The sequence below is a fragment of the Rhinolophus hipposideros genome (assembly GCF_964194185.1).
Source record: "Rhinolophus hipposideros genome assembly, chromosome: 12".
Taxonomy (NCBI): Eukaryota; Metazoa; Chordata; class Mammalia; order Chiroptera; family Rhinolophidae; genus Rhinolophus; species Rhinolophus hipposideros.
This window is the reverse complement of record NC_138058.1, coordinates 50,902,181-50,922,440: the sequence shown is the minus strand read 5'-3', so window position 1 is coordinate 50,922,440 and position 20,260 is coordinate 50,902,181. Positions and strand designations below refer to the sequence as shown.

General features: G+C 35.2%; 1 protein-coding gene across 4 annotated transcripts in view; it reads right to left on the bottom strand.

The window, feature by feature from the left end:
- Positions 1 to 20,260, bottom strand: part of MAP4K3 (mitogen-activated protein kinase kinase kinase kinase 3) — a 149,056-nt gene that overhangs the window by 59,389 nt on the left and 69,407 nt on the right. For all 4 annotated transcript variants that reach the window (XM_081068041.1, XM_081068042.1, XM_081068043.1 and 1 more), the window contains exons 3-8: positions 16,622 to 16,712; positions 10,135 to 10,199; positions 8,473 to 8,528; positions 7,869 to 7,916; positions 3,797 to 3,839; positions 1,831 to 1,903 (exon numbers count right to left, since the gene is read on the bottom strand). In XM_081068041.1, coding sequence (XP_080924167.1) covers positions 1,831 to 1,903; positions 3,797 to 3,839; positions 7,869 to 7,916; positions 8,473 to 8,528; positions 10,135 to 10,199; positions 16,622 to 16,712 — 376 coding nt within the window. The remainder of the gene's footprint in view (positions 1 to 1,830; positions 1,904 to 3,796; positions 3,840 to 7,868; positions 7,917 to 8,472; positions 8,529 to 10,134; positions 10,200 to 16,621; positions 16,713 to 20,260) is intronic.

The following is a 20,260-nucleotide window of genomic DNA, read 5'->3' as shown; positions in this document are numbered from 1 at the left end:
AACAAAAAAAAACACAAAAAACAAACAAACAAAAAAAAAACAAAAAAAACAAACAAAAAGAATAGTCCTCAGAACTGAAAGACATGAATCTTTTGATTATAAAGCACAAATGCCAAGTACAAAAAATAAAGGTAAAAACAACCAAAAAAATTAATAAAACCCCCAAACATTCTGAGGTACATCATCATGGAATATCAAACCACTAGAAATGGTTCCTGAGGGAGAGGGGTTACATTTGAAAATCATGCATCACCACGGCATCACACTTCTCATCAGTATCAGAGAAAAGAAGACTCTATCTAGAGCAATACTTCAAAAATTCCAATCTGGAATTCTATAGTCATCCAAATTACCAATCAAGTATGAGGTTAAGAGTCTTAAAAACTTTATTCCTCAAATTTCTCAGGAAATCACCAAAATATGAGAGGGAGTAATTCATGAAAGAGGGAGACTTGGATTCCAAGCAGAAGATGAAAAATTCCCAGGGAGAAGCTATGCAAAAGACCTAGAAAACAGACAATTAGGATTAGAAAAGGAGGGAAGAGGACTCCAAGAGAATTATTGTAAGAAAAAAACCCAATAGAAACAAAAACAAAAATCAGGACAATCTGATAGGCTTTGTGATGTGGAAAATTATATAGAGGCATCTTGCAGAACTGCAAAATATGAAAAGGTATAGAAGTCTTAGCCAGGAATTTAAAAAACAAACAAAAACTAAGCAAATTAAAACTGAAGAAATTATTAAATATAGGAAAAAGTTATTCAAGGTAGCAAATGTAATAATAGTATAGTAACTGACTCAGCAAGTACATTGAAAGAAGATTTTGAATGATGAATGAAGAGAGCTAAAATCTTCACCTATCATAACATAAAGTCTATAAATAATAATAGCTAATGCTAGAGATGGCAGAAGACATGACTAGACGAGTTTTTATAAGCCCTTTTAGCACTATTTAACCTTTAAAATATGTATCTGTTTTATAAAAAGACAAATCAATCCAAAAATGTTATATGAAAATAAGTCACCCAAGACTATTACTATCCCACTGCTGATGAGGCAGTCCAGGAGGGCATCAGAGGAGTGTTGGCACTTAAGCTGAAGGGATGTTAAGACTTCCGGTGTGCTGTTACTTCAAAGTATTGGTGGAACAAAAAGGTTCTAAACCTGTCTACCACCATGTTCACAATGACTAACAGCATATCTAACACATAGGTAAGTGGTCAAAAACATTTATTGAATAAATGAACGAGTAATTTTTAATACAATGGTTAAAGAATACCTAGCAGACAAATTTGGCTAGATAGGAAAGTCTGTGGAGCAACTAGTAGGATTCAAGATTAATGAGATAGATAGAGGGCTGACCATGGAAAACTCCAAACGCCAAGAAATATGTTATTTCATCTTTTGTGCAAAAAGTTTTGTCAAAAAGTTGAGCAAAGGGGTGCTGTGAATAATGTAATGTTGAAAGATTAGTCTAAATAAGGACTGGAATTGGAGGTGAAAAAAGATACAAAAACATCTTTAAAAATACGTGATACTCATACATATAGGAGTAAGAGTTGGGTTTTTCCAGAAAAGCTGGAACTACATCAAGGTTCCCTAAAGACATAACAATCTTTAAAGCCTTTTCCACTTAATGAAAATTAACGTGGCGGAATATTCTTTGGCTGTGTAATCCAGCCACAAGTATATATGCCTACATTGCTTTAACCTGTTGATGACCTTCTTATCTGTTTTTGTCCTAAAACTTTTGACCACTCAATCTATTTTTTATAAATGCTGTATTCAATGACAGAAAAACAAAAAGTTATCAATTAAAATACAATTACCAATATGGTGTACCAATAAAAGACTTCCGTTTGGCAATTGTAGCAGTTATCTGTGCAGATACTCCAAAGTCAGCTATTAAAAAAATGAGAAACATTTTTTTAGAAAACTGAAAGTAAAATTATTTAAGGCAACATGAGAAGAATTGTTTATTTGTATTAAACTAACTTCACAGAAATGAGATATTCACAAACATCACATTAAAAATTATGGACTAGTATTAAATATCACAAAGTAGTCAAACATTTATCATAGCCAAATAGATTCCCACATAACCCCACATAAATCAAATGACAGCAAAAAGTCAAGATCAAATAATTTTGATGAGAGACAGCTGAAAGAATCTAACTTGCTGGATTTAATAATAACATAATTTCAAATTCCCAGGACCTGAAATTCAAGGAATATCACTGGAAGGGACCTTAAATAGTAATATATTCTATTCACTTCCTATAACACCCATGATGACTGATACATGTAAGCCAATAAATCTATTGGTAAATTTATCTAGCTTGAAAAGACATCCAATATGTGGAATCTAAAAATAAACAATCAAAACAGAAACAAACTCACAGATACAGAGAACAAACTGATGGTTGCCAGATGGGAGGGGAATTAGAGGGCAGGGTGAGAAAGGTGAAGGGATTAAGAAGTACAATTTAATAGTTATAAAACAGTCATGAGGATGTAAAGTACAGAATAGGGACTATAGTTAATAACAACATTGTAATACATATGCACAGTGCCAGGTCAGTTGTAGATTTATCAGGGGGAATCAATTTTTTAAGTTATATAAATGTCTAATCACTATACGATATACCTGAAACTAATATAATATTGAATGTCAACTGTAATTGACCAAAAAAAAGAAAAGAAAATACACGCAAACAGAACATTCCTCAAAATCTTACCTTAGCAATGTATTCTAATATCAATACCAATCACTATCAGGAAATTTCTTTTTATGTAGGATTGTTATTGTTAAGAATGTTGAGTTCTAATATTTTCTAGTTTTTTAATGATTTCTAAATCCTTATCAACTAAGATATATATGGGATATCTCTGAATAAGGCACATAATATTGACATAAAATATTAAACTGCTGATAGGAACTGTTCACTAACTATCAATAATTAGATAACTGCTTTTCCTATATTTAGAGGTGGCTTAGGAAAATTTTATTATATGTTAATTAGATATATATACTTTCAAATCTGATTAGTCCTATAATAGGCTAAACTTTAATTCACTTTTATAAGATATTTATATTTTATAAAATATAGTTCAAAATAACTTTCATATTTATTAAATACTTCATTTAGTACCTAAATGAAGTACTTATAAGATACTTTGTTTATAAAACTACTGTATTTGTACATTTCCTATCTTAAACTTTGTTTATAAAACAACTATACTGCATGTTTCCTGTCTTAAACTTTCAAATTCTTAAGGTTTTGAATTATATTTTAATCATAAACTGCCAACCAAAAGTTATGGTTGAAATAAAGCAACATTCAGCATCTAATTACATTCTTATATAAGTAATACTATATTTTATTTTAAAAGCTTATGTAAAGAATGTAGTATTTGGGGCATTATTGATTTTGTTTGTTAACCTTATTTTGTTTTGATTTTGTTTGTTAACCTTATTTTTTGGTTACCAGGTAATTTTGTGCAGATTTCTTACTAGAGGTCACAATCCTGGGGTTAGAGGAGAAAGAATACCCAAAGTGTATGACTTCACTGTATCTTTACAACAAATCTGTCACATGTGAAGGGCAGATTCAATCCCCATTTAAAAGAAGAGGAAACAAATAGAGGGAGGTTACATATACCCCACAAAGAGATTTCCACCTAAAAATACATAGATGCTGCTAGGGGAGGGGAAACCTAGTCTTACAGAGGAAAATATATACTTACTAGTTTTGCAATAAATTTGTGCAAGCGACAAAATTTTAATTTACTTACCCAATTTCACATGACCATTATCCGTTAACAGAATGTTAGCTCCCTTCAAAGTGAGAACATTTTAGTTAAAGTAGGAAACATTTTATTAGGTAGCACATATAATATACATATTTAAAATAATGACATGTGGCAGCCTTAGACCTAGAAATACTTAAAATTTAAAGTATGCACAATTAAAATGTTGTCATTATATTCATAGGAAAATTTACTGTCCACCTTGTAGGCAGTTTGACTATGGTTATAAAATGTTCTGCCTTGCCAAAAGCTGCTATTAACATAATATGAATGTTATTATGAAAGTGATATGAGTTTTCATCTAAATGTTAATTTCTTATGGATCAAACACTGTCAATGCACTAAAATGTTACCTTATCCTGGCATTTTCAATTCCTTGTATTACATTCTAAACTCGATTGCTATTTCCTATTCAAAACTAGAAACAAATCTTCAACTTATCATCAGTTGAACTAGTGATGGTGTGTAGACTGAATCTTGCTTCTTATTAGTATGTGAGATTGTCTATCCTTAATATGTCTGCCCCGAGTTGAGGACCATTCAGGATGTAAACAACTAGGCACAAACCCACGGAATTAAAATGTCACCCGTCTGCATGGCTGCAAGATAAAAGAAAAACATATATTGGTCTGTGTCCCCACTCTGGGCATAGAAGCTCCTGAAACCCTTATAAATTCGTCAGTGACATGAGCACTAGCAGCATCCTTGTTCTAATATTTGGTCTTTGACCCGGGTTCTTGACACAGCGCGCCTGAAACCATTGTAATTTCCTGGGTGATAAGCCTGTTTTCTGTTCTAATGAAGCAACTCTAGGTGGGCTCCCGATGAGGGCTGGTCACTGGAAAGACCAAGCCATGATTAGAAATTTGGAATTTTCAGCCTAACCCCCATTCCCTGACGAAGGGAGAGGGCTAAAAATGGAGTTAATGATAGATCATGTGAGGAAGCCTTCATAAAATCCCAGCAGCACAGGGTTTGGAGAGCTTTTGGGCTGAACATGTCTGTGGAGGTGCTCGGAGAGCGGTGCCCCAGACAGGGCATGGAAGATCTGTGCTTCTTCCCACACACCGTGCCCTACACATCTCTTCTATCTAGACGTTCATCTGTATCTTTTATCATATCCTTAAATAAACTTGTTAATGTTAAGTGTTTTCCTGAGTTTTGTGAGCCACTCTAGCACATTAATTAAACCCAAGGAGGGAGTCTTTGAAACCTCCAATCTATAGCTAATTGGTCAGAAACACAGATGATAACCTGAGCTTGCGAATGGCATCTGAAATGTGTGTGTGTGTGTGTGTGTGTGTGTGTGTGTGAGAGAGAGAGAGAGAGAGAGAGAGAGAGAGAGAGAGAGAGAGGTTGGGGGGGGTGGGGGGGCAGCACAGTCTTGTGAGACTGAGCTCTTTAACTTGTAGGATCTGATGCTATCTCCAAGTAGACAGTATCAGGATTGAGTTAAATTATAGGATATCAAGCTGGTGCCACAGAAAATTGCTTGTTTGGGGGGGAAAAACCTCCGTACATTTGGTGACCAGAAGTGTCAGAAGTGAAGTGTTCTGTTTGAGTAGTAAAGGAGACTCAGAGGAAAGAAACACAGTACGGAAGAACTGGGTTTTTCCCTATATAGAAAGGAAAAAACTGAATTTTTTCCATTACAATGACCTACTAGCATTTTATCCACTTTTGCTTCTTGACCTAAATTCAAAGATAATAACTACTTTATCTTCAAAAAGCTCAAAGCTTTTGAACGAGGTAGAAATACCTGTCTCCCAAAGGTCCTGCAGGCTTTCTGTTTATTTTTGCCCTTTCTGCAACTTTTAAATGAGCAAGCAAAAGTAAGCAACCTCTTTAGTCCAGGGTGCCATCAATCATGTAATGATAATCTTAGGGGGAAAATACTAGAAAACCCCCTCCCACCCAAAAAAGAGGAAAAGAGTAACAGAAGCCTGCATTCCCTGAGATTACGGCAGCTCTAGAGAATAACGGCAGAAATGAGAAAAAGGAGAGAGCAGGTAGTATCACTGGGATTTTAACTTGATGTAGGCCCAGCTATCCAGACTTCCACCACCATCTTACGTTTGCTCTTTCCCCAGCTCCAGATTAATTTTCCTAAATTACAGCTTATATAATGTCACCGGCACCTATGGCCTTTGAGGCTTCCTATCATCTATCCATCCAAACCTTTGTCCCTGAGACACTGCTAGCAACCAGGTGCTATTTTAAGCTCTGAGGTTATAGTACTGAATAAGTTCCAGCTCTCATGGAGTTTATATCCAAGTAGGAGAGAAAGAAAATCTAAAAATGAGAGCACGTACACACACATGAATGAGTGAACCAACAGATGATTCAAAGCTATGTAGAGATAAATACATGGAATAGAAATAAGGCAGGCAAGGAAGGCCTGTCTACGGCAGTGATATCTGAATAGAGATCTGGAGGAAGTGAGGGTACAGAGAGAGCCATGCCAAAGTCTGGGAGAAGAACATTCCAGGAAGAGGGAACAGCAAATACAAAGCCCTCGGGAGAAAATGAGCTCAATATATTCCAAGAACAGTAAATTAGTGTGGCTAGAACAGAATGAGTAAAATGGAGAGGAGTGTGACATGAGGTGAGAGAGAAAAGAAAGGGCCAGGTCATCATCAACCTCGTCAGCCATGGTAAAACATCTGGATTTTATACTGTATGATCAGTGGTTTATAAGCAGGAGTGATGAGATCTGATAGTAAAAGGTCACTTTGGATACAAGGTGGAGAGGTGACCACAGAACCACTCAAGACCAGGAGCAGGGAGGCCGGTTAGAAGGCAATTAGCAAAGTCCAGGTGAGGTACAATATTCTGGCGGTGCAGACAAGGGTAGAAAAGGTGGCAATGGTCAGAATCTACCCAATGGGGCCCAAACTCGGGAGTCTGGCACACAAGCCTTTGCACAGTGGAGCCTCACACCACTCAGTCAACTCTGTCTCCTACTATCTCATACATTCGCTTCTTTTCAATATTACGATACAGCTTTTATTGCTTTCTAAACTGATCCCACACTTTCTGGCATCTGTATTTTTGCTCACATTACTCCCTCTGTGTAGAAGGCACTCCAACCTCTGTGACAAAAATCTGTTAGTCCTTCCAAATCTGAGTGCCAGTGATAGAGAACCTTTCTTGATTTACTCAAATTCTTGTGATCTCCTCTCCCTTTCAACTCCAAAGCTCTTTGCTTATGTCTTTTAAGTGGTTTATGAAAAATACTTAAAGTAGAGGATCTCAGCAGGTGATCTGAGAGTCCATTGAAATTTCATGCAAAATTTGAAGGCATGTGCATAAGGGAATTTTTTTGAGGAAAGACTCCAAGGCTTTCAACAGTGGCTCAAAGAACACCACAAAATTCACCCCTCCCCTCGTCCCAAAGTTAAGAACCTTTATGCTAGAGAAAACTTCAGAAAACAAAATTGGGTGAAAAGAAGTAGGAGAAAAGATGGATAAGAAAGAAGAGAAAAGAAAAATTAATGAAAGGAGAAAATATCTAAGTTGGGGAGATGTCAGTATCTTTAGAAGTAACCTCCGGAGTCCTGACACAGCACCTGGTTTACCAGAGCTAACCCAGCAAATCCAGTGCACCTGCTTTCCTCTGTCAGTTAAATGAAAGACCATCAGAAAATGTCAAGGTTTAATTTATCCATTTGGATACATTATTAATGATAACTCCTTAGATTGCCAAAGTTTACTATAATATTCAAAGCATGAAATTTCCTAAAAACCATAACTTGATGAAAACTATAAAACTAATTTGCATTTCACAAATAAGTAACTACAAATATGCTAAAATGAGCTATTAAAACATTAATCCACAATTGTAGGCTTTAACAGGCTGATTTTTATAATATATGAACTGTATCTCAATAAATGCTATAAAAAAGTAATAAGACCCTTAAAAGTATCACTTAATTTTATTATAACATATTTCAGATAACAAATTCATAACCAAGAGAACAATCAAGACAATTTTGGTCAACAGTTTGATCAGACTTTAAAAACGAAGAGGTCATTAGGTTAAACATATGATGTATACCTTTATATCTCTGTGCATTTTTCCTTTACTGTGAAGATAGTATAATCCCTAGAGTTTCAACAAAAAAAAAAAGAAAAAGAAAAATTAAATTGAGTAGTATTGTCTGTTTTTTATTTACTCATTACAGAAAGTCTTACGGTAATCACTAATTTATTTACTGAAATGTCCTTGTAGACAAAAGAATCAAGAAAATGAAAAAGGCAAAGGTCAGTTTTATAAAACTAACATACTGATTTTTCTAAGACAAATAATTTTTACGAAACTCTAAATAGTTTGAAATAACTTAAAAAGTGTAGTGCAGTTAGTATCAGAATAAGTTTCAATTACCATGGAGTGCTTAATTTTCAAGCCTTTCTTTGGTATTAAGAATATAAAACCACAAAATAACAAATCCATAGCACTGAAATTTTAGTTTATATTATCATCCTGAAGCTTTAAAGTACTTATGTGCCAATATAATCTGAATTTATTACACAAAATTTAAAAATGTACTAACATTCAAGAGTTTAGTAAGCTAGAATATTTTATCCTTACTTAACAGGTAATGCACAATTAAATATTCCATTTGATAAAGAATGTTACTTTTTAATTAGCTTTGGCTTACCTGTAGTGTTTCTCTGCTAACATACGCAATTTGCAGTTCTGAAAGAGGTCCTGTTACTGTAAGAAAATTAACATTAATAAAATTAGTCAAAGCATGTTTTCCAAAAGTGACACTTTACAAGTTCACTAAGCAACAGGCTTAATATACCTAAATAACCCTAAACTGCAAGCTCCCTGAGGGCCCATTTTTAAAAATGTGATTGGCTCATTGTTGCATCCCCAGTATTTAGAACAGTACCTAGCATGGAAAAGCTGCACAATAAATGTTTATAGAACACATAAAAAACGGAAATAGTCTCCATAATTAATTATATTTTCATATTTATACCTCACTGATCACTATTATTTCTAAATGTTAAAAGAAACAAAGCATGGTCAAGAGGTTTAGCTTTAATTAAAGCTTTTTAAAAATTGATGTTAAAAAAATGATGTTACATGTATTATGACTAGATTAAAGTCACCATTTTTCAATAAATTTGAAAAGTAAAGGCCATTTCTTTATTCAAACTGTTACTCAATAAGCAGTATCAATAGTTTGGCCTATAGATTACCAGATGATTTTCTGCAGATATTTTATATATGTATGTACCACATACCAAAACATAAATGGAATCATATTACACATACAATTCTGAAACCTGTCTTTTCCACTTATCATGGACACACTTTTCCACATCAATACATACAGCTTAATCATATAATATTTGAAAAATATTTCTCTGTGTGTATTTATCCACGATGGAAGACAATTATTTTTCTTTTTAAATATTAAATCACTTTTAAAAAATACGTTAGATGGGAGAGAATATTCTAGAAATTAAATTAAATTCCAATGATGGACTCTTTTGCTAGACAGTGACCTACACTGAGATGTACTGAAGAGAAATGGAAACAGTAAACTTTCTATCCTAATAGTCTTTTAACATCTGCTTTATTACAATCTGTCCATAAAATTACTTAAGAGGCCCCAAGCTAGATATATGAGTTCAAGTTCTCTATGTCAAAAATGAGAAAAATCTTCCAAAATATTTGGAAATTGACATCATGAACTATTAGGACATTATTTTATTTTACATTAATAAAAAAGTACACCTCCAAGCAAAAGAATAAACCCACTCTGCAGTTTGCAACAGTAACCCATTAACAGAACCAGAACAGAAAAGGGAAAGAAAAGACAGTAAAATTGTTTATTTTACTTTACAAGTCTTTCTTATATACTACTCCATTGAAATCCCAATGAAAAATGTTTTAATAATGTTTTAATTCCCTAGAACCTAGCATCTAAGACAGTAAACATTCAATTGATGTTTCTTGAATACATGAGAAGAAAATCAATTATCTTTGTATTAACATTACTCATTTATCAACTAGATATTCTTTTGGTTTACTGTTAACCATCAAGGCCTTTGCATGTCTTCTACAAGTCTGAGTTTGAAATTTTGAACTAACTATACATAATATGACTTCTTTAGAATTAGCAAATAAATTCAACAGTGTATAATTTTCTATCTCATGAAGCAAATGCTTCTTTTACCGATATATATCTGAAATACCTTTATGAAGCCAAATGATACGATAAAACTTTCCTCAAAACATTGTTTTCATACAGTAAACAACTATATTTTAAGAAATTCAATCTCTATAAAATATAACTTTGGCTTACCATGATAAATATCCTGTAAAGAACCACCTCCACAAAACTCCATGCAAATCCAAAGTTTATCTCGCCTATGATGAGAAAATAAGCATGTAACACATTTTCATGATTAAAATTATTTCAGGTAATAAGTATTTTAAAGTTGTATGTTATAACCTTGGAAACCCATAAATGCAGTGTCAAGAAAAAGGCTAATCTTTACGAGTAAATGAATTACCTAATATAATGTCTTACTATATAACTTAACCCAAGATTGTAATCGTTAAACTATACCATTTATAGGATATAAAGATGTCATCAGGCACATCCAAATGAGAAAATTTCCCTTTAGTTAAAAACTAAACCCCAAGTTTACCCAGCTACACCATGACAGTATTATACAAGTTAAATGTTAATTAGAAACCTCAAACCAAAAATTATGTAGAAGATTCATCACAGAATGGCAATACATCTCAAAGTCTATCACTTTCATAGCACTGTCATCAACAAAACAGACAAAACGTAAACTTTACCCTCATATCCAGATTTAACAAAGATTTTTCCAAAATATTATCTGTTAAAATTCATCACTCATTTATCTTCAGATAGCATTTCTCTCTTACACCCACATTGTAAGATAGTCATAGGAGAAATAATTAGCAAAGATGTGACAGATTATTCCTTTGTTCATTCTTTTGTTTGATCATTCATTACTTCAACTCAAAATGGACGAGGAAATGCACTATGCTCATGGGGCAGAGGTGGAACAGAACGTCTCTAAACTCAGCAAGCTCAGGCTAATGGGGAAGAAAGACTTGGCCTTGATAATACGTCTGTCTCTCTCACTACTGCATTCACATGCATAGAATATCCAGCAAAGGAATATTTATTCCTTAAGTGAATGAATGCATGAGTGACTGCAAAAGTAAATTGGTTAGATAAAAAGGTCAGCAGACTGTGGCCAGTGAGCCACAGTCTGCCTGATTTTATACAGCCCAGGAACTAAAAATAGTTTTTTTATTTTTAAATGGTGGAGGGTAGAGGGCATCAGAATAATATTTCTTGACATGTGACAATTATATGAAATTCCAATTTTAGTGTTTTATTGGAATACAATCACACTCATTCATTTATGTATTATCTGTGGCTGCTTTTGTATTAAAACAGTAGAGCTGAGTAGTCGTGACAGAGACAAACACACAAAGCTCATGAAGCCTAAAATATGTACTACTATATGGTCCTTTACAGAAAAAGTTTGCTGGATAAGATTATAATTTGATCAGTGCATAATTCAGGCATGCCTGAGAACCCAGAGATAAGAATGACTAGGAAAGTCAAGGGAAAATTTTTAGGGAGGAGATAATATTTGAGTTGGGTCTTGGAGTTAAAATAGGAATTCACCACTGAGAACCGCTGCTCTAAAACATTTTCACACCCGCTGCACGTTAACCCTTCATGTAAACTGACTGTGTCAAGTGCTTAATTACACAGACAGCCGGGACTTCACATATCTTACAAAACCAACTGAATAAATGTTTTAGGTCTGCTCAGAATAACATGCAAACTGTTTAGTAAAGGGCTTAAAATATAGTACAGTAAACATAAGCTGTTTTGTACTTCTTTTGTTATAATTTATCTTGTAGAGTATTTATGTAAGTCACCTTAAACTGTTCCTGGAATTTGGTGAAGGTGTAAATAAACAAAATGGACTTTTAATTTCTTTAAGAAAAAACGAAAGAGAGGAGACTGATTTGACATAATTACTTAACTGAAAGTCATGCTAATCATCTTATAAGTGCTCACTAATTATCTAATTAATAATTTATCTTAAACGTCTGCTAGGGGCTGATGACTGACATCAAGTTCAATAGTATGCATTTTCTAGATACCACCTTTTCTTTTCCTTTGAAAATTGGTCATTGCTGATCACTAGTCTTTTAATCTTTCCCATTTGTCAAAACGCACTCAGTGATAGTGGATGACAATCACACTTGCTAAATTTTCAGTATATATAATGAAATATAATTTGTATAAATCTAAAAGCTTATATTCACTTAAAATGTCTAGTTGATCTATAATTATCCACTCACCTATCTTGTGCTTCAATTCCTTGTTAATAATGCTTTTCCTATCCATTAGTTTGAAAACAATTCTCCTTGGTAAAGAAAAATGGACGTAGGAAACACGTTCTCTGCTTGCTTACATATTTCAATATTATACCATCTCCTACTTGAAGCTAGTCTATTCTCCTTTTCCCCACCTTGCTTAAACACATAATTTTCTATTCATTATATATAAAAGGATGTCCAAAAATCAGAATTATATATATAGCTATAAATCCTTTTTATTTTTTAAATGTCTAAAATGCTTTACCTTTATAACATTCTATTTAGCTAAGTCTGATATTATCAAAAAAGATTGAATACTCAGAGTCTATTAGAAAAATAACTTCCATCTATTCCATGAATCTCTCTCTTGTGATGATAAATCTGCATTTGCTTTTGGTCATTCACCACGCCGGCTGCCTAACAGGGAAGGACTTAAGTCAATCAGCCAATTTTATGCAGGCCAATAAATTATAAAATCTTTGCCCTTAGGTGTCTGAACTGAAATAAAATTAACCACTGAGGTAAATATTCAGTGTATCACCATTAATTACCTGACCTTACAAATCCTTAGAATTATTTTTTCTTATACAGTAAAATTATCTATCTTAAAAGGACTAGAAAAATAAGTGTGGGGGGCAAGTTCACTATTTTCATCTTCTAGTTCGATGTTTACTACAGCATACAGGAGTTAATATCCTGAGAACTTTTTCATTGAACTGAAAATCTTATAATTTCTAAAACAGACGTTTCAATCTTTCCAGACTTTGTAACACATAAGACTTAAAACTCCTTGAACAAACTAAGTATAATTTATATATTTCGCCCAAACACAACATGATTTAAAAAGTAAAATAAAACGTGACCAAGATCTCCAAGAATCAGCAGCTCTAAAATGTCCCACACTGTTGTACATTGTGTGTAATTAGGCACTTAATAAACATAAGCTTTAATGATACAGAAGAGCGGAGTAGGGAAGGCCTTTGTTAAGAATACTGGGTGTTGTTTCATAGGAGCTCAATCTCAGGGTTCCTTTGAGAAGTAAGAACAGCTACCCTGGTATAAAATAGGCTTCTAAAAGTAATTGTATTCTGGTCATCTATTCAGTAAATTCATAGGGTAAATCTGATTCCCGAAGGAGGAAATTTATCAATAATCAAATCACATTAGCTCAAGTTTCTCAAATTTTATGTCTAAATTTGTTGTAATAGGGTCTAACGGCAACAAGATAGATGGAAGAAAGTCACTAGGAACAGTATATATTTTAGAGAACTTGTATCAAGTTCAAACAAATAAGCTTCTTGCCTTTTGTAAAATCACCCAGTAATGAGAAAGACCCAAGAAACCATGCTCCCTGTGAGACTAAATCTGGCCTTCTTGGTTAAGCAGTACAGTATACCAAAAAAACAGCTGGCCTAGATAGCGGCAGGGCCAGGTTGAAGTACCAGTGCCAACAATGAGTAGTTTGATAACTTGAAATCATTTATCCAACTCCATTTCCTCATCTGTAAAAAAACAGTGGGCTATGTAACAAGACCTCTCAGTCCCTTTCAGCTATAACACCGTACTAATCTAATCATTAGCATTCCATACTCCAAATTTGGTTTGATCTGGACTTTAGGGAATAAGGGAAGAATCTCTATAGAAGAAAAGAGCTGGAAAAGGGAGGATTAATTGCTGTTCTATATTATACTACCATTTGTTTTCATATCACTTTCATCAGCTATTCCAGTTACAGAATAAAATCATCTATTTAAGCCAGTATTTCCTATCTTAGATCATACAACACCAAACAAACATAGTTCTACTAAAATATGACCCTTACTTTGTCTGTTTTACTTTGGTTTCTGGACAATTTTCCCCTTTGTATTCTACTTGAATTAAAATAAAAGTACCTTTTAAAAAAATCATCAGACTATACACAATATATAAATTTATGCATTTTGCTGTATATACATTATGCTTCAAATTTAAAAATTTACTTTAAAAAAGGATATTCAAAATATAGTCAGAATACACATTTACTCAAATCTAAAAGTACAATTTTTTAAAAACATAACCTCAAACTGGCTGTCAATGTAGTTATGTCTAGATGTGAAAGTTAGTGGGTGTTACTAGTCTTTGTCAGGACTTACCAACAAAAATGGGTACAAATCCAAGAGGAATTCTGCATTTCAGTGGTTAACAAGATCAAATGTTATGTTACCTAACCTATATGAGCAAGTTCTTGCCTAAGTAACCCAGAAAGTCAAACGTCTAGTTTAATTTCCTATTGGGGTTTAGTTTCGTACTGGTGGTGATGGGTATGGGGTGTTGGAAGTTTATTTGGTTGGCTCTTTTGGCAAGGAGATAGTAAAGCTAAGCCAAAAGTGATGTGATTCATGAGCACAGTATCACAAAAAGAACTAGGACCCTACTTTGTCAACAACTTGAAATGGAACTATAAACTACTTAATGTTAAACTCTCTCAAGCATTTTATTTGTAAAATGGAAATAACATCTACCATAGAGTCACAATGTTTTTAAAAAGATCAAATGCTAACAGTGTTGTTGAAAAGATCAAGTGAGACGCTAGCATAATAGTACTTAGAAATACTAAGTAGTAGTAGTAATAGCAGTTAACATTTAACATTTATCACATTCTAAGCACTGTTATTAGCACTTTACATATATTTACCCATTATCCTTGTAGCTTGTATTTACCCATTATCCTTGTAGCTACCCCATCATGTAGCTACTATTATTATCTCCATTTTATAGACGAGGAAACGGAGGCACAGAGTGGTTAAGTAATTTGATGTAAGTCACAAATTTAAAAGTGATGGAGTCAGGGTACAAGCTCTTAAATACCAAGTACACCAGTGTCTCCACAGCAAAAAGAACATGCTCATCTCACCACACCAAAGTTGCCATTTATCGGATGGGGCTATCCTAGAGTAACAGGTTAGGTTTTGGATGGTCCCATAGTTCTAGAAGACTGAGACCATGTTTAAGAAATATCTTAGATCAATGTCTCTGGGGAAACACAAAAATTCTTTAAAAGAATTTTAAAGAAATATCTTAGATCAATGTCTCTGGGGAAAACACAAAAATTCTTTAAAATAATTTTTAAAGAATTTTCCCGTTTGCTCTGGGGGAAAACTGTAAAGCCTCTCCCAACTGAGTCTAGGTAGGTCATTCTGTAAGAACCAGTAACAGTAAAACAAATTGTTGTGATGATTTTAATATACAGGAAGCAGATGATTATTTATATCATTAACTTAACCAGTTTTTGTTTCTTTGAGCTGATACAATAACTACTTGTGCTGGGTTTGTTCCATAAATTAAAAATTGATGCAAAAACTGTGTTAGGTTACTGTTTGAACCACTCACCATTAAAGTAGTTTTAAATTGGCTTTTAAAAATCCATTTAAAATGTTTAATAGTCATTGATATAGGGGTAGCAGTACCTGTCCCTATATGAACTAAAGTCTCCATTAAACCCACCCTTTAACCTTAAAGAAGGTGGCAATCAAAGCTCTCCAGAGTGGTTAAAATCAAGAAGAGCTGGTCCAGATGGTTTTCACAGACTGGAAACAAGAGAGGGCAAAAGGGCCCAGTTTCTCCTTATACTGTGTCTACATCAGAAGAGTTAGTGTTTTATACCTGGATCATTCGAGAATGTGAGCTGCAGTAAGTTACATCCTTACATATCCTACAGTATATCAAAACAAACCTTAAGAGTTTTTTTAATACATAAGAAAACATTCACCAATCCTCCCTTTGGAAGGAACCTTAAAAACAACTAGGTCACAGTATTCAACTCACAGTTGCATATAAAAGTGAATGGAAAAAAGTGATTTAACCTTGAGGTCAATCCCTATGCAATATGACCTGAGGAACTTGGCCTGGTCCTGCCAAACTAAAATAAGAGGTGGCAAATTCAATCTAAGTTCACTTAAGGACCTAGAAAAATAAGAAATTAGTGAAATAATTATAGGTCCTAGTCCTTTGGACAAAATAAAGGGAAAAGATGACGCAGTACTCTGAGGTGAGAAGCACAAAAGAAAAGTTTCTAATAAAAACATAACAGAAAGAGAGGCACCCGGCTTTCTAATTCATTCAAGTCTAGGAAAGGGACAACAAAATGGCATATTTAGATCTATCACAGGAAGACCAACCATAAAAGTCAGTTTTTACTTGTCAGCTTCCTCACTGAAACCACATCGAGTTCCCAAGAGTACAACAGACAAATCACAGACTATGATATTAGTTACAGAATTAACATAAATTCCATTCATATGAAAATATCCTATCTTCAAAGCACGAAGAAAACTACTAAACGTGGATGAGAGAGCTAAGTTTATTTTGTTAAATGTATTAGATGATGGAATCATTACTGCTTTTCAAAAGGGAGACAAACAATGTACCTGAGATAGCTTCCAAAATAAGCAACAATATTTGGGTGTTTACAGTCTTTCATCATAATAATTTCTTGCTGCACAACTGCAAAGTCTTCTCCTAGAATAAAAAACAAGCACGTTGAATATTTAACAGGTAAGTTTCAAAATGTCCATTTATTTCAAAACATAATAAATGTTATTGATACTACTTTTAATGATAACTTCAGTTCTCCCTTGACAGAAAGAAAATACAGTAACTAAAATAATAAACTCTGGTCCCAGACTGTCTGGATTCAAATCTTAACTGTTCCTTACTAAGTTGTGTGAACTTGGGCCAGTTACTTGACCTGTGCCAACTGCTTCCTCTGTAAAACAGGGATAAAAATAATGATACTCTATCTCACAGGGCTTTTGGAAGTGTTCAACTAGCTAATATATGTAAAATGCTTAGAACAGTGCCTGTCTGTGGGCAACATGGTAACCCAGCATCACTAGAGTGTAGGCCTCTCGGCTCTCCACAGAACTTATGGAGGTTCAATTGACGCTGTGGTGTTTTAGGATTCCTGCCCTAACTTCAAAAAGAATTACTTCTTTGTGCTAAAATTATATAAAAACTTGTTTGGTAAAAAAGGAAAAAGTAATGTACATTTCCTAGTGAATTATCTGGTGATTATTTCTAAGACATAATAGTAATAATAGCAAATGCTTCGATAGCGCTTACTCTATTATACTTTGGACGTAATCATCAGATAATTCACTAGGAAATATACATTACTTTTTCCTTTTTTACCAAACAACATTTAATATAGTTTTAGCACAAAGAAGTAATTCTTTTTGAAGTTAGGGCAGGAATCCCAATACACCAAGAGCGTCAAATGAACCTCCACAGGCTCTTTGGAGAGCTGAGAGGCCAGCACTCCAGCAGTGCTGGGTTACCACATGGCCCACAAACAGGCTTATTCTGTATTCAAATGCCTTGTTCCAACTATGTTGGGATGAGGAATGGAACTGTATTTGAGCCTGGTCAGACTATTAGCAAATAATCTCTCTTCTTCTACTCCCTCTCTGCCCAAATTCCTCAAAAATCTGGCAATCCTACAACAGGGTCACATGCTGTGGTTCCTGAATGAACACTTCTCAAAGAGAGAAACAGAAGTGCAGTGAATGCAAATGTGGTGAAGCAGAGACTGTGCAGAAGGAGAACAAATGGAAGCGCTTACACTTAAATCAAAGTAGCTTTGTATTACAAGTCAGTTCTTAAAGTGTTATATGCTATGAATAGCTTGATTAAATATATATTAGAGGCATAATAAAAAAACATTAGTCTTTCAAAGTACTGCTCAAATCCTAAGTATGAGTTTGTTAGAACAAGCCCTGACATTTCTGGCCTTGGTGTTTTCCTGTTGTTGGGCTTACAGTAGCCCAACCATGCACCATTTGAATCCAATATCAAAACCCACCTTACCGCCCAGTTGCAAGGGAAGAAGTAATGGAGAACAGAGGGTATGTCAGGTTCTTAACTTAATTTCTGCAATGAAGTGAGTACAAAATCAAAAATCTCCAAAGAGTAGGGAATTTTTATGCCTCCAAAATTTCAGAAGAAAATCACTGAACTAGGATTCTCTTCTGAGTTCACTTCCCACCATTAAGAATTCCTGATTTTCAGTTCATCATGAAAAATCCAAGCTAGAAATAATAAAGCCAAAATGAGACTGATGCCAATTTCCAGGAATACACTAACTACTTTGAAAGTTCTAAATTTTGCTTTCTCATCTGCTTCTCAATTACACTTTTCCCCCAATCTGGTGAAAAGGCTGTAAGAGATCAAAGCTGATCTAGTCAGAGTGAACTCAAAGATGGTCAGACAGACGCTCTCTTTCTGGGGGTAGCAGCCCTGAGGGCTTAGCAGTCATCACAACCTCAAAGGGAACCAGCTTTAGAATAAGGATGATTTGGAGAAAACATTGAAGAGAAACAGAAAGGGGAGGGGGCACATAATGACCTAATAGAGCTACATACATACATGCATCGAGCCTCACCTGCTCTGTAATTTTCAGGTATTACTGTACATAACCAATACATTCCCTGTTTAAGCCGCCTTGAGCTGCGGTTTCTGTTACTCATAACTGCAAGCACCACAACTTCTACAGTGAGCGTTGTGCATATCCCTGCCCTTATGACACTGGCTCCATGTCCTCACTAGCACATCAGGTTCTCTAGGACAGTACTATGCCTTAATCATCTTTGTATCCCTAGCACCTAATATGTGATGAATAAAACTTGCCTGAATGAATCCACGATACCTTATAATTCTTCTCCATAACTCTAAATGAGGAATATCTGTTTTTGGTTTAATTTCATCCAGTTATTAGCATGTTTTATACAATTAATTGCTTATTTGTTACTCCTGTGCTTTCTACTGAAACCTATGAGTGCCTTTAAGTCTTCTACTACCTTTCTCACATGAAATGTTGTTGATCCAAAGTGCATTATCTTTTCCCTAGTAAGTCATCTCCATTTGATTACCAGAACGGCCAAATTAAATTCAACATTTTTGTGGGGGAAAAAAGAAAATCCAAAGATGTCGGAAGCCATAGAAATCCCCAGGCCTTGCCTAGGCAGAACTTCCTGGTCACAAAACCCAAAGCCCGCGCGCGCCAAACCCAAAGCCCGCGCGCGCCAAACCCAGAGCCCGCGCGCGCCAAACCCAGAGCCCGCGCGCGCCAAACCCAGAGCCTGCCCATTTCCTTGTACCTCATATGGCATCGCCCTGTCCTAGCCTATCAGCCCGCGACAAGTACCTCGCCACCCTATGACATAGCATATCCCACCCCCATCTGACATAGCTATATATATAACCCGCCATCGTAATAAAATTTTGAGGCTTGATCAGATCCCTGTCTTGCCTCCATTCTTCGCGTCTCCTGTCTCCCCTTTTTTTTCATCCTCAACAGGTTTCTTCCCCTCGTCCCACGTTGCATTGTCCTGCCGGTCGGGACATTTTGGCGCCCAACGTGGGGCCCGAGGTACGAAGATTCTATGAGGACACCTACTCTGGAAACCGCCGCGGCCCCCCCCCCTCCCTGAGCCTCCACGGGCTGGCTTCTTTCGAGCCCACGCAGTTTTCACTCGTGGGACAAGACTCGAGGGCCTCCCCGGCGCGAGTGTGGCTTGTTTCGAGCCCGTAAGGGACAAGACTCGACAGCCCCCTCGGCAGTAAAAAGGCTCGTTTGGAGTTCACGAGGTATTCACCCGCAAGAAAAGACTCCAAGTTTGCCCGACGTTGGAGTAGCCGCCCAGCGAAGGACGAGAGATTGGTGAGTAGGTGATTGACATGGGACAGGAGTTGAGTTCACATGAACTCTTCCTTAAGGGTATTAAGGAATCTCTCAAGATGCGGAGAGTTAAGGCTAGAAAAAAAGATTTACGTGAGTTTTTCAGTTTTGTCTCTGATATCTGCCCCTGGTTCCCCCAAGAAGGAACGATTGATCAAAAATATTGGAAGAGAGTTGGAGACTGTTTTAATGATTACTATCGGGTTTTTGGACCCAACAAGGTCCCTGTATCGGCATTCTCATATTGGAATCTGATTAATGATATCCTAAAAATACATTCCTCAGACCCAGATGTTAGAGAGATCTTACAGACAGGGGAAACAGTCCTAAA